The sequence below is a fragment of the Mesoplodon densirostris genome, chromosome 16 (assembly GCF_025265405.1).
Source record: "Mesoplodon densirostris isolate mMesDen1 chromosome 16, mMesDen1 primary haplotype, whole genome shotgun sequence".
NCBI classification, from domain to species: Eukaryota; Metazoa; Chordata; class Mammalia; order Artiodactyla; family Ziphiidae; genus Mesoplodon; species Mesoplodon densirostris.
In genome coordinates, this window is record NC_082676.1 from 64,105,797 (window position 1) to 64,131,578 (window position 25,782).

Sequence of the window (25,782 nt, forward strand, 5' to 3'; positions counted from 1 at the left end):
GCATCTCTGGGCAGGACAGCGGGGCTGAGACACGGCAAGATGAGAGAGGAGGGCGCCCTGCCAGGGAGCCCAGAAGAGGTGCTGGAGATGGAGATGGAGGCGGGTGTCATGATCAGGAACCAGTCAGTTCACGTTAGAAAGGACTTGAGGAGGAGACTCTTGTTTGCCAGGCCTCATTCTCTCTCCTTGTTGTAAACTTTCCCCTACTTTTCACTGGGTGTTCATGCGTCTGTGCACTCACTCTGGTCACTGAGCCCCCACCATGTGCAGGCACCATCCTGAGGGGTGCAGGGGGAACTAAAGAGATCTCCATCCCTGCCCTCAAGGGATGTGTGTCCTAGTGTGTGGTGCGTGCTGAGATGGTGTAGAGCAGACACGAGGGAAGAGGGCAGATGCAGCACCTTTGGGAGGGCCTGTCTGGGGAGGTGGCATCTGAGCAGAGACTGACTGGTGAGAGGAACCCAGAAGATCCAGGCGGAGGAGCCTCCAGCAGGAGGAGGAGGGTGTCAGAGTCCGAGTCGGGAACGAGCGTGCCGTGTTTCACATGTTCAAGTAAGAGATGATGGTGGTTTAGTTGGATTCGTAGCTGTCGGCAGTGAGCAGCGTATGATGTGTTTTGAGAGTAACAACCTCAGAACTTAGGGCGCATCTTTGTGGCACATGAGGAAGATCCTGGATCGAGGCTGCCTGCTGGGTCTGGGGCCTTAGAATTGAGTCAGTGTTGCTGCGTCTCCCTGAAGGGGAGAAGGAAGGGAGAGCACATTTGGGGGAAGAAGTCAAGAATTGGCTGCAGATGTGTTAATCTCGAGATGCCTGTTACCAGCCGTGCAAACCTGGGGCCCCCAGGAGGGCTTGGGGCTGCATGTGGAGCCAGCATCCGGAGCCAGGGGTCTAGGATTGAATGTCTGCATGGCTGCTTCGTGCCAGGCAGCATGTGCTTTAGGGTGTGTCCTTTTTGCAAGACAGCATCCCTAGCCCCTTCCAAAATGGAGAAAGCGTGGGTGAGGATGTGACAAGTACTCATGTCACAGGTGGGTCCCGAGGAGAGGTCGAGGGCTGTGGTCATCGTTCTCTGCCTGCCTTTTGCTGGACCCCCCTGGAGGCAGGACCCATCATCCCCTGGAACATTGGGTGATTTAGGGCTGGAGATGCTGCTCCTCAGGGACTGCAGAGATGCTGGCAGGTCCCTCCCTCAAGCTGACCTGGAAAGTTGGGCTGGATTTCAGTGGAAACTTGGAGTGCCTGTGGGAGAAAGACCACAGCCAATTAGTGAACCCAGGTTCCTCTGCCTCTGCCGGACGGACACCCAGGCACAGGAGGTGGCCTGAGTCAGCACTGGCATCCAGGGCTCGGGGTGCTGGGAGGAGAGTCTGTGCTGCCGGCCGAGCTGCCACAGAGGGGCTCTGAGGGGGACACAGCCCTAGCTGTGTGCCCGTCGAGGAGGAGTGCCTGCCTCCAGCCAGTAGAAAACACAGGACCAGGAGAGATGGCTTCCACCTGCTCAGTGGTTAGATCCCAACTAGCATCCCAGGTGTGTTCTTCCCTCCAGCCTCCACGTGATGTGCGGCTGTTGTGGCACAGGCAGTGCTTGCTTTATGTTTGTCACCACTGTACCCATCCGGTCCTGGCCAAATCCGGGCCCTGCTTCCATACTCATCTGCTTCCCCTCAGTGGTTTCCTCTGAAGGCAGCAGTGTTGACAGCCACTCACACGGCCTGTGCGCAGGCAGGTAGGGGTCTGCTCGGCGGTCTCCTGCCTCAGCCCCAGCTCCCTGGAGCCCCCGCAGCAGGAACTGGTGGCCTCCCTGCTGGACATTGGAGCAGGAGGCTAGGCAGGGCCGACAGCTCTGAGTCTTATTGCAGGGCAGCCAGGGCGACAGCAAGAACGCCAAGAAAAAGAACAACAAGAAAACCAACAAGAATAAGAGCAGCATCAGCCGAGCCAACAAGAAAAAGCCCAACATGCCCAACGTGTCCAACGACTTGTCCCAGAAGCTCTATGCCACGATGGAGAAGCACAAAGAGGTGGGGGTGGGTGGGGTGGGGTGGGGGCGGACCAAGTGCAGAGGGAGGAGGCCCGGCCTGGCGACACTACACTGCTTGTCACCAGTGCAGTTCAGCCCCGGGGACAGCAGGAGTCGGCTTGGTCCTTCTCTCTGCGGGGCTGACGCTGCTCCTCCCTGCCATCCCCCAGGTCTTCTTTGTGATCCACCTCCACGCTGGGCCCGTCATCAACACACTGCCCCCCATCGTCGACCCCGACCCCCTGCTCAGCTGTGACCTCATGGACGGGCGGGACGCCTTCCTCACGCTGGCCCGGGACAAGCATTGGGAGTTCTCCTCCCTGCGGCGCTCCAAGTGGTCCACGCTGTGCATGCTGGTGGAGCTGCACACCCAGGGCCAGGACCGCTTCGTCTACACCTGCAACGAGTGCAAGCACCACGTGGAGACGCGCTGGCACTGCACAGTGTGCGAGGTGAGCGCGGGGCTCCTGCTGCGCAGAACTGCCGGCAGAGCTGGCGAGCCCATGGCGCTCTCGGGCTGTGCGTGTGTATTTCAGGGCAACTGTTAGACAGTTGGCATTTTCTAGGGTGAAAATGACCAGATGAATGCTTATCTGTCCACTCCACTAGTCCACTGTTGGTTTTGAGATTGTGTTTTGGGGTTCACGAATGAGAGGGTTTCTCTCGATGTTGGTGGGGTTCCTGCCCTGTGCCTGTTCTGGGGCTTAGCGCCAGCCGTCCAGGGCAAGGAGCAGCCGGTGTCTGCTCACGGGGCAGCCTGGTCCCAACGGCATGTGTCCGGGGTGCGGGGGGAGCTGGTCTTCAGGGGATGGAGGGAAGCCAGTGAGCTTCCCTGGGAGGCAACATTTGTGCTGACCTTTTCAGGATGCGGAGATGGTCACAAGGCACTTTGTTATTTTATTTGTTGTGTTTCGTTAACACCAGCTCTGTGTCAGGCACGTGCACAGGCCTCTCGGTGCAGGGTGGGAGGGCAGAGAGAAAAGAGCACGGTGGTGCTTTGGTTCCATTGGGATTCTGACTGGTTCCTCTTCTGGTGCTCCCAGTCTAGGCTTGCCAAGAGGTCGGGATTTCCTGCTGTTGTCAGGCTGGGTCCCTTTGGTCGGGTCTTGAGCCCCTCCTCCCTTGTCCTGGTGGATCCCGTGGTCAAACCACACCGGCGCCCCCTCTGCGGGGGTCTCGGCCTGTCCCTGCCGCAGACAGATGGGTCACTCGCACGGGCTATCACATGCTCTGCCTCCCCCCGCAGATAGTCAGATCCCCCTCCTGCCCAGTCCTCACCTTGCTGGTGTCAACGCCTAGATAGTCCGCATAGGCGAGCGCTCCACAACAGCAGCTCTGTGCTCTCTGGGGGCAGAGGGGGCCTCTGTAATGCTCTTGTCTCTCTGCCACTCTCTCCAGCTTCCTTTTGTCCTCTCTCTTATTTCCCACTGTGGGGATTTTCACGTCCTTGTTGTGAGAAGGTTAGCAGTCCTGGTCACAGGGCTCATCCTCCAGATGTAGTGCTTTGTGGTCTCCGTCTCCAGGTGCAGCTTTTAGAAACCTAGGGAGGGGGCATTATGTTGCCGTGGTGCGAGCCCAGGGCCTTCCTCCTGGTAAAGGCCTCTCAGCCCCAGTGCCCGCCCACCGGCTGCCCGGAAGAGCTCTGGGGATGCACCGAGGGCACCTGCAGCAGCCCCAGGGTGTAGGGGCCCCAGCCTCGGGGTGCTCACGAAGCCACACACACTCCCAACCCCAGCCGCTAGCAGGTTGGGAGAAGGCAGAGGGGCCCCCAGAAGAGGGCGAGTAGGTGGACCAGTGGTCTCTGGTATTTCTGGGCTGTGGAGTGTTCCCGGGAGTGAAGGTTCCGGGGAGCAGACATATTTGGCATCTGTGAGCCTCGTGGGGATGGGGGGGAGCTGGTGGTCGGGGCCGCGTGCTGACGCTGGCTTGTCCCTTGTCCTCACCTGCAGGACTACGACCTCTGCATCAACTGCTACAACACGAAGAGCCACACCCACAAGATGGTGAAGTGGGGGCTGGGCCTGGACGACGAGGGCAGCAGCCAGGGTGAGCCACAGTCCAAGAGCCCCCAGGAGTCGCGGCGCCTGAGCATCCAGCGCTGCATCCAGTCCCTGGTGCACGCCTGCCAGTGCCGCAACGCCAACTGCTCACTGCCGTCCTGCCAGAAGATGAAGCGGGTGGTGCAGCACACCAAGGGTTGCAAGCGCAAGACCAACGGCGGCTGCCCAGTGTGCAAGCAGCTCATTGCCCTCTGCTGCTACCACGCCAAACACTGCCAAGAAAACAAGTGCCCCGTGCCCTTCTGCCTCAACATCAAACACAAGCTCCGCCAGCAGCAGATCCAGCACCGCCTGCAGCAGGCCCAGCTCATGCGCCGGCGGATGGCCACCATGAACACCCGCAACGTGCCTCAGCAGAGCCTGCCTTCCCCTACCTCAGCACCACCTGGGACCCCCACGCAGCAGCCCAGCACGCCCCAGACGCCACAGCCCCCCGCCCAGCCGCAGCCCTCGCCCGTGAACATGTCACCAGCCGGCTTCCCCAGTGTGGCCCGGACTCAGCCCCCAACAACGGTGTCCACCGGGAAGCCCACCAACCAGGTGCCGGCCCCACCGCCCCCTGCCCAGCCCCCACCCGCGGCAGTGGAGGCGGCCCGGCAGATTGAGCGGGAGGCCCAGCAGCAGCAGCACCTGTACCGGGTAAACATCAACAACGGCATGCCCCCGGGGCGCACGGGCATGGTGACCCCGGTGAGCCAGATGGCCCCCGTGGGCCTGAACGTGCCCCGACCCAACCAGGTCAGCGGGCCCGTCGTGCCCAACCTGCCACCTGGGCAGTGGCAGCAGGCGCCCATCCCCCAGCAGCAGCCGATGCCAGGCATGCCCAGACCCGTGATGTCCATGCAGGCCCAGCCGGCCGTGGCCGGGCCACGGATACCCAGCGTGCAACCGCCCCGGAGCATCTCGCCCGGCGCCCTGCAGGACCTGCTTCGGACCCTGAAGTCCCCCAGCTCCCCACAGCAGCAGCAGCAGGTGCTCAACATCCTCAAGTCCAACCCTCAGCTGATGGCAGCTTTCATTAAACAGCGCACGGCCAAGTACGTGGCCAGTCAGCCCGGCCTGCAGCCCCAGCCCGGCCTGCAGCCCCAGCCCGGCCTGCACCAGCAGCCCAGCCTGCAGAACCTGAATGCCATGCAAGCCGGCGGGCCGCGACCCGGCGTGCCTCCACAGCAGCCGGCGATGGGCGGCCTGAACCCCCAGGGCCAGGCCCTGAACATCATGAACCCGGGGCACAACCCCAGCATGGCAAGTATGAACCCACAGTACAGAGAGATGCTGCGAAGGCAGCTCCTGCAGCAGCAGCAGCAGCAACAGCAGCAGCAGCAGCAGCAGCAGGGCAGTGCCGGCATGGCCGGGGGCATGGCGGGGCATGGCCAGTTCCAGCAGCCTCAGGGACCCGGAGGCTACCCCGCAGCCATGCAACAGCAGCGGATGCAGCAGCACCTCCCCATCCAGGGCAGTTCCATGGGCCAGATGGCGGCCCAGATGGGACAGCTCAGCCAGATGGGGCAGCCTGGGCTGGGCGCAGACAGCACCCCCAACATCCAGCAGGCCCTGCAGCAGCGGATTCTGCAGCAGCAGCAGATGAAGCAGCAGATCGGGTCCCCGGGCCAGCCGAACCCCATGAGCCCCCAGCAGCACATGCTCTCAGGACAGCCGCAGGCCTCGCACCTCCCCGGCCAGCAGATGGCCACATCCCTCAGTAGCCAGGTGCGGTCTCCGGCCCCTGTCCAGTCTCCACGGCCCCAGTCCCAGCCTCCACATTCCAGCCCGTCGCCACGGATACAGCCCCAGCCTTCACCACACCACGTCTCGCCCCAGACTGGTTCCCCCCACCCAGGACTCGCAGTCACCATGGCCAGCTCCATAGATCAGGGACACTTGGGGAACCCCGAACAGAGTGCAATGCTCCCCCAGCTGAACACCCCCAACAGGAGTGCATTGTCCAATGAGCTGTCCCTGGTCGGCGACACCACGGGAGACACCCTAGAAAAGTTTGTGGAGGGTTTGTAGCATTGTGAGAGCATCACTTGTTTTTTTTTTCCCTTTCATGTTCTTGGACCTTTTGTACTGAAATCCAGGCATCTGGGCTCTTTTTATTCCTAGATGGAACTGCTACTTCCAAGCCATGGAAGGGTAGATTGCTGTTTAAAGAAACAATACAAAGAATATATTTTTTTGTTAAAAACCAGTTGATTTAAATATCTGGTCTCTCTCTCTCTTTTTGTTTTTTTTTTTCGTTTTTTGTTTTTTGTTTTGGGGGGAGGGGGGTTTTGTTTGGATTCTTTTTGTCGTCATTGCTGGTGACTCATGCCTTTTTTTAACGGGAAAAACAAGTTCATTATATTCATATTTTTTATTTGTATTTTCAAGACTTTAAACATTTATGTTTAAAAGTGAGAAGAAAAATAATATTCAGAAACTGATTCCTGAAATCATGCAAGCTTATAATGTATCCCGATAACTTTCTGACGTTGCGGGAAGATTTTTTCTATAGTGAACTCTGTGGGCGTCTCCAAGTATTACCCCTGGATGATAGGAATTGGCTCCTGAGCGCACACACGTACACACCCACACACACATCTATCTATACATACTGGCTTAAGCCAAACTCTTGTCTTGCAGATGTAGAAATTGTTGCTTTGTTTCTCTGATAAAACTGGTTTTAGACAAAAAATAGGGATGATCACTCTCTTAGACCATGCTAATGTTAATAGAGAAGAAGCATTCTTTTCTTTCTTCTATGTGAAACTTGAAATGAGGAAAAGCAATTCTAGTGTAAATCATGCAAGCGCTATAATTACTATAAATAAGAAAATTCAAGAAGATTCAATCACTGTATAGAACGGTAAAGTACCAACTCATTTCTTATATCATATTGTTAAATAAACTGTGTGCAACAGACAAAAAGGGTGGTCCTTGAATTCATGTACATGGTGTTAACACTTCGTGTTCCAGCTCTTTTGTTATGAAAATGCTGTTTTCAACATTGTATTTGGACTATGCATGTGTTTTTTTCCCCATTGTATATAAAGTACCGCTTAAAATTGATATAAATTACTGAAGTTTTTAACATGTATTCTGTTCTTTAAGATCCCTGTAAGAATGTTTAAGGTTTTTATTTATTTATATATATTTTTGGAGTCTGTTCTTTGTAAGACATGATTCTGATTGTTTGCTCACAGAGGAGAGGTGGGGGCCGCGGTCCTGGTGGCGGGGTGTGGGGGTGGCTGCTGGGCTCAGCCAAGGCCTGGAGGGCCCTCCTTTGCTGCTCATGGAAGAACCTCACCCAGAGCCGGGGACACAAGTGGCCCTGAAACAGCACTTCGTCGCCTGTCCACACTCCCCACCTTAGCCACCCCCACCCCACCCCCACTCCTACATGCCAGTCTCAGAATTGATGCAAAGGGTGTTCCGGGGACTAGAGGGGGTTCCTGGCCTGCCCCCAAATCCTGGTTCAGTGAGGGAGGATGCCGCCAAGGCCTCTGACGCTGGGCTGGGCAAATGCAGCTCCAGCCCTGCCTTCTCCAACTTCCTCTAGAAACAGCGAGGTGCTGCCCTGGGGGCCGCTTGGGGAACGATGTGGAACACTGGCCACCAGCCCTGCTGGGGTGAGAAGAGGCCTCCATCTTCGAGCAACACCTGCACTCGGCCACCTGGTCCACCCCTCCTCTCTGAGTCCAATTCCAGGGGCCCTTAACGGAGGGGGTGACACTCGAGGTCCTGAATGCTGTAAAAATGACATCTATGAGGAAGACCACCGCCAGGAGAGCTGACATTCATTCTTTGGTCTGTGCACCCCCTCCCAGGGCACAGGCCAGTGGAGTCCTATCTCATTCCCCTGTCCCCCAACCAAGGGTGGTCTCAACCAAGGGGTTGTGATGTCAGACTTAGAAATCACAGCCCAAAAAAAAAAAAAAAAAAAAAGCACAACCCAAATAGCTTTCCTTTTGGCCCTGTATTCACAGAAATCTTTTCAAAACACTTGAACTGGGAATCTAAATTTGAGGAAACTCTAAGAAATTAGTTTTAACACAGGGCTTTGAATCTTGTTCTAATGTAGATTTAGCCAGGTAAGACTAAGACCACCATCTCGCCACCAACCAACCCCCACCCCCGCCCATCCCCAAAGGGAAGCAGGGCCAGGCCCTCCACGGCCACGTGCCATCCTCACTTCACGTGCTCAAGTCCCATGTCCGTGACCCACTTCCCGGTCGCCTTCTGCACTGATGGGAAAGCCCTGGACTGAGTCTGTTCAGACAAGAAATGTGAGCCGTCTGGACCCTGGAGAAGCAGCTCCAGGCCCACACTTCATATGTGCAGTCCTTTTAACCTGCCAATGGGGAGTCTCTTTCAGGTCATCCCAGAATCCAAAACTGCCGACCTCATTCTCTTGGAGTCCCACGCAATCTTGTTGCCAAAGGATGAGGCCAAGGGTGTGGGCTGGATGTTAACCTGGCACTTGACGTAAGGAAGTTTCTGTGAGAGCTGGAAAGCCCCGACGTCGTGTCTCACATGCTGTCAGGAGGAGAAAAAAGTCCTATATTTGTGATCAAAAAGAAACTTCTGGTGCTTCCCTCGTGGTGCAGTGGTTAAGAATCCACCTGCCAATGCAGGGGACACGGGTTCAAGCCCTGGTCTGGGAAGATCCTACATGCCGCAGAGCAGCTAAGCCCGTGTGCCACAACTACTGAGCCCACATGCTACAACTACTGAAGCCCACACACCTAGAGCCTGTGCTCCCCAACAAGAGAAGCCACCACAATGAGAAGCCCACACACCACAACGAAGAGTAGCCCCCACTTGCTGCAACTAGAGAAAGCCCTTGCGCAGCAATGAAGACCCAATGCAGCCAAAAATAAATAAAATTTAAATATTTTTTTAAAAATTAAAAAAAAAATAATCCGCCTGCCAATGCAGGGCACACAGTTTCAAGCCCTGGTCCGGGAAGATCCCACATGCTGCGGGGCAGCTAAGCCCAGGTGCCGCAACTACTGAGCCTGTGCTCTAGAGCCCGTGAGCCACAACTACTGAGCCCGCATTCCTAGAACCCATGCTCCGCAACAAAAAGAAGCCACCACAATGAGAAGCCCACTTACCACAACGAAGAGTAGCTCCCACTCACCACAACTAGAGAAAGCCCACGTGCAGCAACGAAGACCCAATGCAGCCAAAAATAAATAAACTTATTAAAAAAAAAAAAAAAAGCAACGTCTGTCATGAATAAAGTTGCCTGAAATCCCGGGGGAAAAAAAAGAGGAAACTTGAAATGTGCTGGTGTTTATAATAAAAGCTGGTAAAACTGCTTGGATTCAAAGATGGTTCCAGTTGGCTAACAACCCGTAGAATTAGCTTAGCAGCCAGTCATAAGATAAAGGGGTTCAGCTGATTTTGTCTAGTGCGTGTGTTTGATTATGTTTTTGAGAATTCAGCGTGTTAAAAACAGGAGTCGGCTGCAATGGCTGCGTAACACGAGGTGAAGAGGCTTCTAAGATCTCAGGCTGAAGACACGGAACTTTTGATTGCTGTAAAGTGGAACCAAAAGATTTCATTTGAGCCAAAATGTGCTTTTAGAACTGCGTGAGAAAATAAGCTACTCTGAAAAAGGAAAGGAGCTGAATATGGGTGGCAGACGGGGGGAAGCCAGGAAGTCCTTGACACAAGGCCAGTGCTGGGAAGTAGACACTGTGGTGGTGCCACCTCAGCAGGTGGATGGTGCCGGAGCCCATGGGGCTGGGGCCAGTGTCCACCTGGGATCATAAAGCCACACGGCACCTTCCCAGGGCATCCCGTGTTCACTGCAAAATCAAGAGCAGGGAATCAGGTCAGTCATGAGATACTAACATAAGTGAATGTAGCACCCAGGCTGTCAAGACAAGGCTGAGGGACCCTGATGAGGAGCTGAGGATGCAAATGATGCTTCCAACGAGCTTGCGCCTCTCCATAGAGGATAGACTCAGATCCACTGACTGTGATATGACGGAAGTTACTTCACTAAACTGAAAGATTCAAAGGGCACTGACAGCTTACAACACCTTAGGAAGTGGTATAAAAGTCAGGGGGTCAGGAAGAGACCTCGGAGTGGGAGACAGGTCGTAGCAAGCGTGGGCTGGAGGTGCCTGTGAGGTGGGGTCAGTGGCGGCATCAGGGCCTTGGCCTTGGCTGTGAGCGAGCTCTTCTGCCTTCCTGGCCTCGTGAAAGGTAGTGATACCAGGTAACAAGTGCTGTTTAAACGCGTGTCCACCCCTCTGCCCAGCCATGAGGTGGGAGAACAGAGGGACCGACTTACCTGAATTCATGAGCACCAAGGGCTGACATGGGCCGCTGGCCCCAGCCACACTCTCCCCTTTCGTTCGAGAGGAGCTTTTCCTCCAGCCCTGAAAACCCTCCCACACGCCTGCTTCCCCTCCTATTCCACAGGTTCCCCTTGAGCCCACTTTGGGGTACCCTGGCAAAGCAGGGGCGTTGCAGTACATTGTAGCCCCTTGAACACGGCAGACAGTGGTATGTGGTAACCAGGTCCTCACAAAGGACTGTGTGGGCCTGAGCTTGCCTGTGTCTGGTGCCCACTGGCTCACTTCGGCGTCAGAGAAGAAATGTTGACAGTGTCGGTCAACTGTAGTGGCCACAGCTTCCAGCTCCCAGTGTAGATGACCCTAACCCACCTCCCACCCAACTCCTAGAGAGCGCTTAGTGATGGAAATGGGGTTTATCGTCTGATCATGGGTCCCACGGCTCTGGGCCAGCAACAAGAAATGCTCTTATTAACGTTTTCTTTTTTTTGGCCACACCGCATGGCTGGTGGGATATTAGTTCCCCTAACCAGGGATTGAACCCCGGGCCCTCAGCAGTGAGAGCACAGATTTCTAACCACTGGCCTGCCAGGGAATTCACTAAATTTTTTTAAATGATATATAGGCTTAACAGTGATACGGATCCAATAACTGATCCTCAAGGGAGGTGGTGATGTTTAGGGAATGTTGCAAGCGAGGGTGAGTACCCTGCATCCACAAGTCCCTCAGGAAAATGTCCAGAGAGGACACCCTTGGAAAGGATGGCAAGGGGTGTGCCGGGGTCCCTGTGCCTGGACCCTTCCTTGTCCTCTCTGAGCCCACCCTGGGCCCCTCACATCTGGGCACAGGGTCCGAGGCCCACAGAAGAGGGACGATTGCTTCCTGTGCTGCTGCACCGGGAGGGGTGTCTACTGACAGAGGGAGAGCCTTGGGGACCAAATGCTGACATTGCAGCTGTGCTCCCAAAGTCAGATGTAGAGAGGGCCAGGGAAGCAAGGGCTCCCAGGGGCCATGCAGGAGGCACTCAGAGCTGACAGGAGCTCAGCAGCCAGAACTGGGGTCACCAGTGAGAGCGAGGCCTCCGCAGGCAAGAGCACAGGGCACCCTCGGGTTCCCCACCCTCCAGACGCTTGAGTTCTGAGCTGTGGTTTCCTGGGTGAGGAGCAGGGGTCCTCATGTGGGAAGAGGGCACTGAGTGTCAGAAGTGGCAGGAAAGACGTGAGTGGCACCAAGCTGCGGCCCCTTTCTGTCTGGAACGAGCAGCTTCAGGTCTCCTGATGCACACCTGCTGCTTCCAGCTGATGTTCAGAGAAGCACGGAGCCTGTCCCCTCAGCAAGTGTTTATCGATCAGCTCCTGGGCGGTGACACGCAGCCCTGGGAGAACTCCATCGACAGAGGCACGTCCTGGAGGAAGGTGCTGGGGCTCAAAGCCGGGCACTGTGCCCTGTTGGTGCGGGAAACGAAGCGTCTCTTCGTCAGGCCGAGGATCACAGGCTGCTCCACGGTTCAGGAAGCACACGATCCTCCACCGCCACGTGACCTCAGGACAGTGCTTCCTTCTCAAGCTTAACGTGCATGTGGATTGATTAGCTGGGATCTTGCCAACATCCTGATTCTGTAGAACTGAGGCCAGCGGGGGTGAGGGCAGGGGTGATGCGCCGAGATTCCGTGTTTCTAACAAGCTCCCAGGCGAGGCTGCTGCTGCCGGCCCTCATCTGCTTTGAGTAGCCAGGCTGCATGGGACCAAGAGCAGACCATCTTGACTGGAAAAGTGCCTTAGTCTTAATGTTCACGATAAAACATGGGTGTGGGGAGAGGGGGTTTGGGCGAGTGGTTCTCGCCTAGGGTCCCCTAGACAGGACAGGAGTCCAGGCAGAACCGAGGTGTGGGCAGCCCCAGTGGGCTGAAAGCCCTGAGTTACCTGGAAAGGGCATCCCCACCATTTTGTCTGGTGCAGGGAGGCATCCTGGCTGTGAAGTGCATTTGTAAAAAAATGCGGATTGTGAAGCGAACAAAGAAGCAGGAGGGGTGCCTTGCCCCCCAGCCAGTTTCTAGGCCATGTGAACACACTGAGGCCTGTTCTTTGGCTCCTGGGGAGTGAGTGCCAGGGTCAGTCTGTCCCTCCTGTTTCCTGAACTGCAGGCACAGCACTCGCCACTCAGACGAGCCCCGGTGATGCTGATGGACAACAGCCTCCTCCGCCCTGTGCCTGGGCCAAGAGAGGCTGCCCTAGGAGTCAGGGAAAATGCCCAGAGGTCTGCATCTCCACCTGTCCTCTGATCCCCCGTTGGACCAGAAAATCCTGACTGAGGGAACCCCCTTCACACCTGAGGAGATGCAGTCTCTGCGAGGAGAATTTTGCAAAAGCTGCCCACCTGCCGGGTGGGGCCTGATATCAGGTGTTGCTCAGGACACCATCTGGGCAGGGCTCTGTCTGGAGTAGAGGCCCAGGGTGCCCAGGCAAAGGGCCAGTCCTTCAGGGAGGCAGGGCCTTGTCAGCACAGAGCAGGCATTGAAGGAGGGGACCCTGCAGCCACCAGGAAGCCATGCCAAGCAGAGAAAGAGGCCTCCCAGCAGGCAAAGCCTCCCACACAGCCACTCCGTTTCCTCCAAGCGTTGCATGAGAATAGCAGCTCTAGGAAGTACAGGGCCATCGGCTTGGCCCAGGCACACACGTGCACGTGCATGCCAGAACGCATAGAACAGAGCTGCCTTTCACCCTGTGGAGTCTCTCGAGCAAACTCATTCTCACTTGTCTTTCTCGTAAGCAATAGACACGGTAGACTTGAGGTTTGGTGGACATTTTTTATTCCTAAAATGATGTCATCCACAAGCTGGGAAAAAACTTGTGATCTCAGCTCTTTGCCAGGACAGAATGCACCTTTGAACACATGCCTTCAGGGCTAGTTCGCCCGGTGGTATCTCCCAGCGGAAGTTTCCAGGAAGAAATGCAAGAGTGGAGGTTGCTGTCTTCCCCAGAGCCAGTCACTCAGAGGAGGTCCCACCAATGATACTTCGTGGTTGTCCAGATTCAACTGTCTTAGGTTCATCACGCTGGACAGGGAGACTGGGAGCCCACCGGGATGGCCCCTCCTGCAGGGGCACAGGCAGTGTTCGTGGTGGGAGGGTCCCATAGGACAGGGGATTGCCAAGGGCCACCCACCTAGTGGGTGGCCATGGAACCCCATAGAGGGGGCTGGACTGACTGCTGATGCTGTAGGGGAAGAAAAAGGAGAAGTCCTCGGGTCCATTCACCCCTCAAAGTTGTGGGGGTTTGTGGAATCAGCCTGTGACGTTCCCAGTGTCCTTGATGGTAAAATTTAAAGTGGCCACTGGCAAAGTAGAATGAGCCCTTTGGAGAAAAAGCCTGAGAGTCATCCAGTGAAATTAGAAATGTCCTAGTGAGTTCTAGGCCAGGTCCTGCTAAGTGGCTGCACCTGCCTCCATGAAGGACCACAGGTCTTGCTTCTGGTGGAATCCCACCATCAGCATGTGTGCCAGTGGGGGTCAAATGGAGCCGTGCTGCCTTGGGCAGGTCTCTCAAGTTGGCAGGACTGACCTTTGTCAAACACACTGAGATAGCTGTCAAGCAAATCAGCAAAATACTAGGTTTCTGAGTTCCAACCCATGCTGAGTTGGCATGAAAGTACTGCAAATGATGAAAAGGACTTTAAGGAATGCACAAATCCCTGTGCAGGTACCACAGGGCCATTAGTGCTTCTCTGAATTTGAACGTTTTGATGCCTCAGAAACCCAGGGAGAGGTACTGTGTCTGAGGCTTCTGTCAGAGGCCTCCAAGCTGCAGCTGCCCTTGTCCCAGACGGGGCTGTACAGGTCTGTGTCTGCTGGAGGAAATCCTTGCCCCTAAGGCCCGAACACTAAGACAATTATAGAATAGCTTTCAGACTACACCCGGGGTCTGCAGGACTGTCTGGGAGTTCCTCTTCTCACCTCCCACTCCCATATTCTACCTTCAAAAAGGAATCTGCCTTATAAAAGGATCCATGAAATTGAGAAAAAAATTTCATCATCGCTGAGACCTTTCCGGGCCAAGAAGTATCCTACAGCCATGAGCCTTTCCTCCTCTGGGAACTCCCAGCGTGTTGCCTGATGAAGGGAGAAGCTTGCCCAGAAGTTGGTGCTTTGAACAAAGAAATGAAGAAAAAGGGAGGCAGTCAAATTTGATTTTTCTTTGCAGTAGGCATTTTTTTAAAAATTGTGGTAAAATATACACAAAATTTCAATCTTTTCTTTTTTGGGGGGCTGCGTTAGCTCTTTGTTGCTGTACATGGGTTTTCTGGCTTTCTCTAGTTGTGGTGAGCGGGGGCTACACTTCACTGCGGTGCGCGGGCTTCTCATTGTGGTGGCTTCTCTTGTTGTGGAGCACAGGCTCTAGGCGCGTGGGCTCAGTAGTTGTGGCTCTCAGGCTCTAGAGTGCAGGCTCAGTAGTTGTGGCGCACAGGCTTAGTTGCTCCGTGGCATGTGGGATCTTCCCGGGCCAGGGATCTAACCCATGTCCCCTGCATTGGCAGGTGGATTCTTTACTACTATGCCACCAGGGAAGTTCCTCAATCATTTTTAAGTATATCAAATACATTCATATTGTTGTGCAGCCATCACCATCATCCTCTCCAGAACTCTATTCATTTTGCAAAACTGAAACTCTGTCCCCATTAAATACTAACTTCTCAGTCCCCCTCCCTCAGCCCCTGGCACCCACCATGCTACTTTCTGTCTCTATGAATTTGACTACTCTAACTACCTGATGTCAGTGGAATCATACACTATCTGTCTTTTTGTGATTGGCTTATTTTACTTAGCATGATGTCCTCAAGGTTCATCCATGTTGTAGCATGTGTCAGAATTTCCTTCCTTTCTAAGTCTGAATAATATTCCATTGTATGTATATCCCGTGTTTTGTTTATCCATTCATCCATCAATGGACACTTGGGTTGCTTCTACCTTCTGGCTATTGTGGATAACGCAGTGGGCATTTTTCATGGCCGTTAGCTTACCCCCAGGGGAAGGCAGTGACTTCTTCAAAAGGAATGGGCAGCTTCATAGTGGCCACAGTGGTGGTTGGGAGATCCAGGGGGTCTCCCCCTCCCTTCCCCTCCTCTGTTTCTCTCTCTGCTCTCCCCAAGCAACTCCCTGCCATTCTCGATTAATTCAACTCAAGTACTCTATTCATTCTTTCCCTTCTTCCATTTTCCTTGTCTGCATAGGGCCTGAAATCTTCTCATGACCCCCTCAAGACTGGCTTGGATCCCTGGGCACTTTAAAAAGCCACAGTTCCTTGGGCTACCAGAGGACCCAATATCACAAAGATCTGTGGCTGAGGTTATGTCTCTGAAGACCACAGGCTTAGAGAGGACAGAAGGGCCCTAGTAGCCCCCACCCACCGCCGTCCTTCACTGAAGCCTAGGTTTCCCTCCTCCCTTTGCCAAATACCACTTCCTCTTCCTGTAATAAGAGGGCTCCCCAAGCTAGATCTATTGCCCCGTAGACCAAAGTGTCAGCTCTTACAAAAGAGATGATTTCCTGAGTGGAGTGAACAACACATGAAACGTGAGGCTGAGACCCCTCAATTCAGTGGTATCCTGGGAACACTATATCTGGGACTAGCTCATGTGTCTGGAGTGTCATGAGGGAGGGAGTGATGTAGGGGTCAGGTTATGCAGGGTTTGGAGGCCGAGGCAGGAGGGGTTTGGAATTGTTGATGTGCAGGGAAACCACTGGAGGACCCTGACTGAGGAGTGTGTATGATCAGCTGCTGTGCAGAGAATGGGGAGCCAGTTAGGAGGCTGACGGAGTCTTCCAGGTGAGAGAACTCCTGCTCTTCCATCCAAATCTGCCCACCTCTTTTACGTTACTTAAGCCTGGAACTTGGGGATCATCCATGCCACTTTCCACCTGCAAGTGTTCCCTGTCACACCCCCTCCCGTGGCACCAGCTATGTCCAGGCCCCACTGGGGGACACTCTCCTGGCTCCTGTCCTTAGCAGATCCTGTCACAATCTCGAGTAACCCGTTTGTGTGCAATTATTTGATCGTGGCAGCAAGTCTTCAGTGTGCCTCATAATCATCTAGGGGGCTGCCTGAGCCTCACTTCAGGCGGTGCCGGAGAATCTGCATTTTACGTGGTTTGGAACTCTCTGTGAGAAAGGAAGTTGATAGTCCGAATCTCCAACCAGACTCTTAATTCCAGGAGGGCGAGAGAATTGGAATGATGAATAAGCCCAGTCTTGCTGGTGGGCGTTGGCTCCCAAGTTTTGGTGTAGACAAGTCAAGCCTGAAATTCTCCCTTTTACTACTTTTAACTATATGGCTTGTCTTGGTTTGGAGAGACTGACTTCCAGCGGTCTGGACCGTTGGTCCGAGACTTATATAAAGACCCCGGAGATGTTAACTGCTTCTGCCCCGGCGCCGCCTTTTCACACGCTGCTAGGTGGATGTTAACATCTGCCCCATTTCTGGGATGCACAAACCGAGGCCCAGCTGGCGGCGAACGAGTGCCCCGGCGGCTCGGCGCGCACGGCCGTCGCCCTTGACAACGCGACACAAGGTCACGGAGGTCCCACCCCCAGGTCCGGCTGCCCCCGCGCGGCCGGACCGCCGCCAGACCGCGCCCGAGCCCGAGCCACAGAGGGCCCCGCCCACCCGCCGGCGCAGGCCGCGGGCCGGGCAGCCGGGCGCGCGCCGTGACGTCACCACGCCGCGCCCGAAGAAGGCCCCGCCCCGGCCTCGCTCCCGGCAAGCTTGGCTTCTCTGGGCGCCCAGGAGGAGATACATGGCTCGCGAGCTGCGGACGCTGCTGCTGTGGGGCTGCCGCCTGCGGGCCCCGGCGCTGGCGGTCGCCCGGGGAGGTGAGGGCGGCCGGGCAGGACGGGTGGAAAGCGAGCGGGGACGGGGACGCGCGGAGCCCTCGGGGTCCCGAGCCCCTTTTCTCCGTGGGAGGCGCGGTGATGGCTCTTCCTTGCTCGGCGTGGGAGATTTTGTGAGGTTTACGCGTCCAATGCGCCGCGAGCGGCGAACGCTGAGCCCTCGGTGCGTTCTGGTGTCACCTGGCTCGGCCCCGCGCCGGGCTGCCGGGTTTCCCCGGAGATGACGGGGTTGAGCCCGGGCCCGCGTGACTGCAGCGGAGGCTTCTCTCCAGCGAGCTCCTCGGGCCGGGTTGCGGCGGAGGGGTCGCGGGCTCCTCGTTCCTGGAGCCGAAGGCACTTCCGGGGAGTTGAAATCGAAGGGCGCGTGTGCGCTGGGAAGGGGCTTCACCAGGGTGATTACTTCAGTCCCTTAGTTGTGTTTTTATTCTTCCCCTCCCCCAAGTTGATTTATACACGAATAACGTATAAGCCACTTGGTCACTCGTTCATTCGACACACACCTGAGTGCCCACTCGTTCCGGCGCGCGGCAGCAAACCAGAGAACCGGCACGCTGGGCTCTCGTGCAGCCCGTGGACCCTGGGTTGTTGCCCGCCGTATCCCCAGGGCCTAGAATTGGTAGGTAGGTGCTCAAATCAGTGTTGAAAAAAAAGAATGACCGCAGTCTCTGCTCTCACTCCCCACTCGGAAGTAACCACGGGTGAACGTCTTGGCGTTGCTTCCAGGCTCTGTACACTTAGTTACACACATATAAATACACACGTCTCTTTTTACGTAAAAAGCCTAAACCGTATATACATTGTGCTACAGATTTTTTTTTTAAGCTCCAGAATGGCTTACGTATGTTTTCCTGTCAGTACGCACGGGTTTACGGCTTTACAATGGACGCATAGTATTCTGTGTTAGGACGAATCATCATTTACTTAACATTGCCCTATTAGCGGACGTAATAAAGGTTATTTCCAGATTTTTTTTTTTTGGTTTTTTTTTTGGGGGGAGGGTCATTACAGTACTGTGTAGAATGGGCGAGTGTTTAATCTTTGTGTCCATGTGTGGCATTTCTTTAGAATTACAGAATTAGAGTTTTATAATTGATGGTTCAGAGCCTGTGCGTATTTGAAATGTTAGCTGATATTGCCAAATTGCTGTACAAAAAGGTTTTATCAACTTATATTCTCATTAGCAGGGAATGAGACCAGTGAGAATGTTTTCATTTGTTTAATGGCCATTTGTATATCTTCTGTGAATTTCCTCTTCATGTCTTCTACGGCTTTTTCTGTTACCTGAGTTTTAAATTTCGGTGTAGTCTCTTTTTAAACAATGATTTTTAAAAATATCATGCATTAGCAAATAAGACAACTGTAGGTTTTATTACTGTTTCTTGTACTCAATATCTTCCTTTTGGGATTTATTTCCTGTTTTAGCAGAGTATATATATACCCTTGTGTTTGTTTTGCAGAAAAAGTCAATGGGTTGTAAATTTTCTGAGCCCCACCGTGTTTAAAAAGATTCTTATTTTGACCTCATACTTGTAAACTAGTTGGGCTGGGTGTTGCATTCCAGGTCAAAATAATTTTCCTTCAAAGAGTGATATTGCTATATTGCCTTCCAAAAACTTCGTTAAAGGTGAGCAGTCATATCAGTTTGATTCTTGTGGGTTTTTTTGTAGCCAACTTGTTTTTTCCCCTGCTCTCTGCAGGTTAAGATTCTTTTCCCATGTGCTGAGATGTTCTGACCATGTGTGTTTGTAATTCATTCTTTGTACCATTCTTACTTTCACGGTTGGCATTGCAAGAACGAGAGCATGAGGCAGCCACAGTAGGACTGGTTGGTGCTTAAGTTAACATCTTAACGACTTTTCTGTTCTCTATAAGCTGGAGCCTTTGCTGGAATTTTCTGCCTTGGGGAGTTGTAAGGGGTGGGCAGTCTGCTCCAAGCACCAGAAAGTTCACAAGAGTGAGCTTTCTCTGTTGTAGGGCTAAATCATTGCAGGTTTGTGTCATTCTCCAAAACGAGCCCCACCTGAACCCTGTCAACTGCAAACGCCCATTTAGTACTTAGTATTTTGTTGATTTATTTTGCTTCCTCCCTCTGCTCTCACTGTGGGGCCCATACTATTTAATTTCTGCCCTTCCGCCTCTTGTGCTGCAACCTTCACAAGAATTCAGGCAAATTTCTGGTGTTCCGGGCTGTTTTGGGGATGCAAGGAGTAGCACTTGCTGGTCAGATTTCACTCTCAGTAAAGCAGCTGTGGGTGTTGCTAATTTAACGTGAGGACAAAGGTTTCAATGGTTAACTGCTTAGACCCTGAATGGCAGTGCCGGCTATGTAAACCATGGTCCTGGGGCTTAGGGCTAGCGCCAGAGAAGCATATGGACAGAGCAGGGATGTGTGGCCAGCTGTCCAGGAGGCAATGGGACACTTGATTAGGATGAGGGGCCTGAGTTATCTGTGCTGTCTGCAAAAGATCAACCCAAATGTAATAGGTTAGTAAAGACCTTATCAGTTACTGGCTGAGTAATTGATCAGAACTAAGATAAAAGAAAGATCCCCAGGTGTTTTGCTCCCCTCTGGCATGCAGCTTCAAGATGCATGAAGAGGAGGGAAAACGGGCTATGAGTAAACACTGAAGGAAAATGACAGTTCTCGCTCCCAGATGTCAAATACCAGGTTGTAACAGGACAAAGGAGACTATTACAGAGGCCATTGGTGGTGTTTGCTTGTCTGTCTCAAACCAAAGTACTGACTCAGGATCAATGAAAATGTATCCACTTCACTCTCAAGTGAGATACTTTAAGTTCAAAGCCAGAGGATTTTCTTGGTTTGGGTTCTTGGTGCCTTCATTGCAGCAAATAGAATTTTTCTTAAATACCATTCTGCTCAGCCTTGATACAGAACACTAGCCTTTTTTACTAGGAAGCTGCTGTTTGCTTCGTCCACAAGGAGACTTACCTATAGTTCTGTAGCATTTAGTAAAGGTGGATTCCAGGATATTTCTGGAATGGCTGGTTATTTCTGCTAAAGCCACTAGGAATTACGATGAAAGTTGTAGCTTGGAGAACCAGTGTCTACTTGGGGGCATTATTTCCATCTGCTTTTTGATGCCCAAAGTATAGGTAAATTGAATACAGGTGTAGCTGAGTCATGGCTATAACTAATTTTGAAAGAATGGCTGTTATTTAGCAGCTATATAATCAAGAAATGTGGTTAGAATATTAGAAATTAATTTTGAGATAGGCAAAATGAATGCCATATTTTAAAAGAACAACCTATATAGCAATACCGTTAAGAACAAAATAGAAGGGTACAAGCCTTCCTAAAGGACCGGGGCAGTGAGGGAACCGATGTGTGCTGTGAAGGAGGAGTGAGCAAAGCACTGAAGTTCACACATACCGATATTCCAGCATTTGCAGGAAATGGAGTGCCTGGAGGGATTTTCCATGAAACTTACTTGCAAAGTAGTGAAACATTTCATTTCAACCATTATGATTAGACGGTCTTTCTAAAAGACTTAATCATCAGGTGAAACATGACAGAACCTTTCTTTGATGTTTTTCAGGGTCATTATGAATGTTAACTTATGGTCTTCTGTTGTAATACACAGGCCTCTGCAGGACCACTAGGATGTGACGGCTCCTTTGTCTATAAAATGTCCCAAACTGAAACTGCATCCTGAGTATTTCTGTGTTTTTAGCTTCTGTTACTCTCATTTTAACTTACCAGGCCTCTGACGCCAGGTTCCCTCCTCCTTTCTGTTTTCAGTTGAGGGTTGGGAAACTGGATCATAAAACTTGTTAGCAACTTTTTTTAAAGGAGAGGAGAATTCTGGATGGGGACAGAATATTCTTGTTTAACTGAAGCTCGGCATGTGGATTTTGTGTCCTGTATTTTGACTCTTCAGAGATGCCCCTCCCTTTTGGTTTTGCTGTGTTTCTCTGTATTCAGGGAGTTGATGTTTCTTGATAGAATGTCAGTATTGCTTAGTAGAGAACGATTAAAACAGGCTGTGAAGGCACTTCCCAGGTGGCACACTGATTAAGAATCCACCTGCCAATGCAGGGCACACGGGTTCGAGCCGTGGTCTGGGAAGATCCTACATGCTGTGGAGCAACTAAGCCCATGTACCACAACTACCGAGCCTGTGCTCTAGAGCCTGTGAGCCACAACTACTGAGCCCGCGAGCCACAACTACTGAGCCCGTGAGCCGCAACTACTGAAGCCCATATGCCTAGAGCCCTTGCTCTGCAACAAGAGAAGCCACTGCAATGAGAAGCCCACGCACCGCAACGAAGAGTAGCCCCCGCTCGCCACAACTAGAGAAAGCCCTTGTGCAGCAACAAAGACCAAACAGCCAAAAATAAACAAACAAACAAACAAAAAACAGGCTGTGAAACACAGTAAGGTTTAAGAAATAGTGAAAATGTTCAAGAATTCCAGAGGAACGCACGTAGAAAATTTTGAGGGAATACAGGCTGAGCCTGGTCTTCTTTGCGGCATGTGGGATCTTTAGTTGTGGCATGCGAACTCTTAGTTGTGGCTTGTGGGATCTAGTTCCCTGACCAGGGATCAAACCCAGGGCCCCTGCATTGGGAGTGCAGAGTCTTAGCCACTGGACCACCAGGGAAGTCCCCAAATCTTTATTTGATATATAAATAGAAAGTGAAGAACTTTCTGTCTAGAATATTGATATACTTAAATCTTACCTCAAATGATTACAGAACTTAAGAAACAAAACGTTTGGAGAAATTTCAGATGCGAATAGCTAACCTGTGGTATCTGGTGAAATTTGAGAGATAATGAAACCATCCGAGTTGACTTATACTGAAAAGCAGAGAATTTCGTGCTTACAAGCATAAAACTATGGTAAAATAGTTGGAGGTGTTCTGGAAAAAAAGCTAGAGGCTACATTCCAAAGAACGACAGTTTTTCCAGTATTGTATTTTCCCTTTTGGGGAGAGGCTTAATTCTCCTTTTCATTGATCTGAAAGTACCTTTACAGAATTTTAAACTGTATAAGTAAACTTATTAAAAATTTTACTTTTTATAGAACCTGAAGCTTTAACTTAGAAATGTTTAGGTTGATATTAGATGAGTGAATTTCAAGCATTTTTTGTCATGTACTCCCGTTAAGAAATGCATTCACATTGTGACCTGCTATGCAAGTATACGTATACTGTACAAATATGCGTACATACTTAGCTGAAAGAGTTTTGTAAATACTTACATGTATTATGCTATGTGTTGTCGTTTTTTTTTTTTTTTTTTTTTTTTTTTTTTTGCTGTACGCGGGCCTCTCACTGCTGTGGCCTCTCCCGTTGCGGAGCACAGGCTCCGGACACACAGGCTCCGCGGCCATGGCTCGCGGGCCCAGCCGCTCCGCGGCATGTGGGATCCTCCGGGATCGGGGCACGAACCCGTGTCCCCTGCATCGGCAGGCGGACTCTCAACCACTGCGCCACCAGGGAGGCCCTGTTGTCGTTTTTTTAATATTTATTTATTTGGTTGCACCAGCTCTTAGTTGTGGCAGGCGGGCTCCTTAGTTGCGGCTCACGGGCTCCTTAGTTGTGACATGTGAACTCTTAGTTGCAGTATGCATGTGGGATCTAGTTCCCTGACCAGGGATTGAACCCTGGCCCTCTGCATTGGGAGCACGGAGTCTTAACCACTGTGCCACCAGGGAAGTCCCATGCTATGCATTCTTCTACTTTCCGTTTCATTAAAAAAAAAAAAAAAATTCTGACTTAGCTCACTGAATTGCTTAGTTCACTGAATTGCTTTCATAACCAACAGTCTTGACCTGCATTCTGAGAAACACTGTGTCCTGTGGCTGTACCTTCTGAGAAAATGACCATGTGTTTATCGAGGGCCTGCTCCAACTCTAGGGTGATCGTGGGAAAAATAAAGACATGAGACGGTCAAGGCCACTGGAGCTCCATAGTGTGGCAGCAGCAGTGCCTTAAACGAACATCTGCAGTGCCTGCTGTGGGATGAGACGGACAGGAGTCCTGGCCCTCTGTGGCTCTGACGTGGAGTGGAGTCGATGCAGACAAGTATGTCATGTGAAGAAACCAAAGCAGGAAGAGGATCGCAGTAGAAGTGGGGCGGTCAGGGGAGGCCTCACGTGCAGGGTGGCATTTAAGCAAAGCCTGGAAGGAGGTGAAGGTGTCCGAGGCAGGACGTTTCAAGCAGAGGGAGTGGTAGGTGCCAGGGTCCTGAGGCAGGAACGGGCTGGCATATTGGAGGGACAGCAAGGAGGCGGGGGCCGCGCTGGGGGGGCTCTTGAGTGGAGTCGCGTTAGAGTCACGCTGCTTTCCTCTACGTGTGACTTCATGGGGAGATGTGGGCAGCTGGTGTTAAGATGGGGAGTTAGAGTTAAAGTTAACTTCATAGGAGTTTCCTGAGAAAAATTATTTCTACATTTTTATTAGTGAGAAGGTAGTGGTGTTTTCCCGAACAGACTGGTACAGTGAAAAAACTTCCACCCTGTCTCAGCTCACTGCCCAGTGGCTCCAGAAAAAGCCTCTGCAGCGACGGGTGTCCACACCATCCTTCCCTTGGGAATGAAGAAGGGCTGCCCTGGTCATGGGCTGTGCGCAGTCTGCCCCTCACACCTTGCACATGCTGTATCTAGACGTCCAGAGCCCTGGAGCCACAGTATTGTGCCCCTTCCTTCACTTAACCCTCTCCTGAGGGACCTTTAGGTTGTTAGCAGGCTTCGTTTTTTTTAAAATCACAGGCAGTGCCACCAACAGTTTTTTACACCTTCACCAGTGCTCGCATAACTATTTTAAAAATGTTTGTTAATCTAACAGTGAAAATGCTATCTTCTTATTTTTTTTTTTTGCGCTACGCGGGCCCCTCACTGTTGTGGCCTCTCCCGCTGCGGAGCACAGGCTCCAGACGTGCAGGCCCAGTGGCCATGGCTCACAGGCCCAGCCACTCTGCGGCATGTGGGATCTTCCCGGACCGGGGCACGAACCTGTGTCCCCTGCATCGGCAGGCAGACTCTCAACCACTGCGCCACCAGGGAAGCCCGCTATCTTGTTTTATTTTATTTATTTATTTATTTATTCTTGTCTGTGTTGGGTCTTCATTTCTGTGTGAGGGCTTTCTCTAGTTGTGGCAAGTGGGGGCCACTCTTCATCGCGGTGCGCAGGCCTCTCACTATTGCGGCCTCTCTTGTCGCGGAGCACAGGCTCCAGATGCGCAGGCTCAGTAGTTGTGGCTCACGGGCCCAGTTGCTCTGCGGCATGTGGGATCTTCCCATACCAGGGCTCGAACCCGTGTCCCCTGCATTAGCAGGCAGATTCTCAACCACTGCGCCACCAGGGAAGCCCCCGCTATCTTGTTTTAAAATGCAGTTCTTTAGCTATGAATGTGGTGATGCATCTTTTTCTGTGATTCACAGTCGTTGATGTGAATTGCCATTTTCTTCTTGCACTGTTGGTCTTTTTCTTGTAGATCTGTGAGTGATGTTGCTGTATTAAGGAAACTAGCCCTCTACCACATGTTTCAGACTTTTTTTTTCCTCTAGTGTGTTTGCCCATTGACTTTAATATTTTTAAGTGTGGTTATTGCTCATTGTTTTTATTTTTTTTAATAAATTTATTTTATTTTATTTTTGGCTGCATTGAGTCTTCGTTGCTGCGCGTGGGCTTTCTCTAGTTGCAGTAAGTGGGGGCTACTCTTCGTTGCGGTGCGTAGGCTTCTCATTGCGGTGGCTTCTCTTGTCGCGGAGCACGGGCTCTAGGCGTGCAGGCTTCAGTAGCTGTGGCTCGCGGGCTCTAGAGCGCAGGCTCAGTAGTGGCACATGGGATTAGTTGCTCCGTGGCATGTGGGATCTTCCTGGACCAGGGATCGAACCCATGTTCCCTGCATTGGCAGGCGGATTCTTAACCACTGCGCCACCAGGGAAGTCCTGTTGTTTTTATTTTTATTTTTTTACCTTTTTGTGTTTTTTGGCTGTGCCCTGTGACATGCGGGATCTTAGTTCCCTGACCAGGGATCGAACTTGTGCCCCCTGCAGTGGAAGCGTGGAGTCTTAACCACTGGACCACCAGGGAAGTCCCTCATTGTCTTTATTTATTCATTAAAATTTTTTAATTTTAATTTTTTATTGAGATATAATTGGCATATAACATATAATAGTTTTAGCTGTACAACATAATGATTCAATATTTGTATATATTGCAAAATGATCACCACAATAAGTTTAGTTAACATCCATCACATCACATAGTTACAATTTTTTTTGTTGTTTAGGGGTCTACTTTATTGACTTTAACTTTTATGTGGTCCATAAATTTATGGTTCTTGGGTTACGTGTCTTGTTTGGACAGAGTTCCCTTATTTTTAAGTCATTAAGGAAAAAGATCTCAAGTGATCAATATCATTAGACGTTAGGCAGCCAAATGCACATCAAAACCATGATGAGATAGCACTTCACACCCACCGGGGTGGCTATAATAAAAAAAACACAGGCAATAACAAACATCTATGACGATGTGGAGAAATTGGAACCTTC

General features: G+C 52.0%; 2 protein-coding genes across 3 annotated transcripts in view; both read left to right on the forward strand.

Annotated features, from left to right (window-relative positions):
* The window catches only part of CREBBP (CREB binding protein), a 136,433-nt gene extending 129,290 nt beyond the window's left edge, over nt 1–7,143 (forward strand). Inside the window, exons 29-31 of the mRNA XM_060119953.1 lie at nt 1,863–2,024; nt 2,194–2,475; nt 3,973–7,143. Of these exons, the coding sequence (XP_059975936.1) occupies nt 1,863–2,024; nt 2,194–2,475; nt 3,973–6,096 (2,568 nt within the window). The 3' untranslated portion in view covers nt 6,097–7,143. The remainder of the gene's footprint in view (nt 1–1,862; nt 2,025–2,193; nt 2,476–3,972) is intronic.
* A 9,959-nt stretch (nt 7,144–17,102) lies between these two features.
* Nucleotides 17,103–25,782, forward strand: part of TRAP1 (TNF receptor associated protein 1) — a 53,348-nt gene continuing 44,668 nt past the window's right edge. For both annotated transcript variants that reach the window (XM_060078494.1, XM_060078495.1), the window contains exon 1: nt 17,103–17,242. In XM_060078494.1, coding sequence (XP_059934477.1) covers nt 17,167–17,242 — 76 coding nt within the window. In that variant the 5' untranslated portion in view covers nt 17,103–17,166. The remainder of the gene's footprint in view (nt 17,243–25,782) is intronic.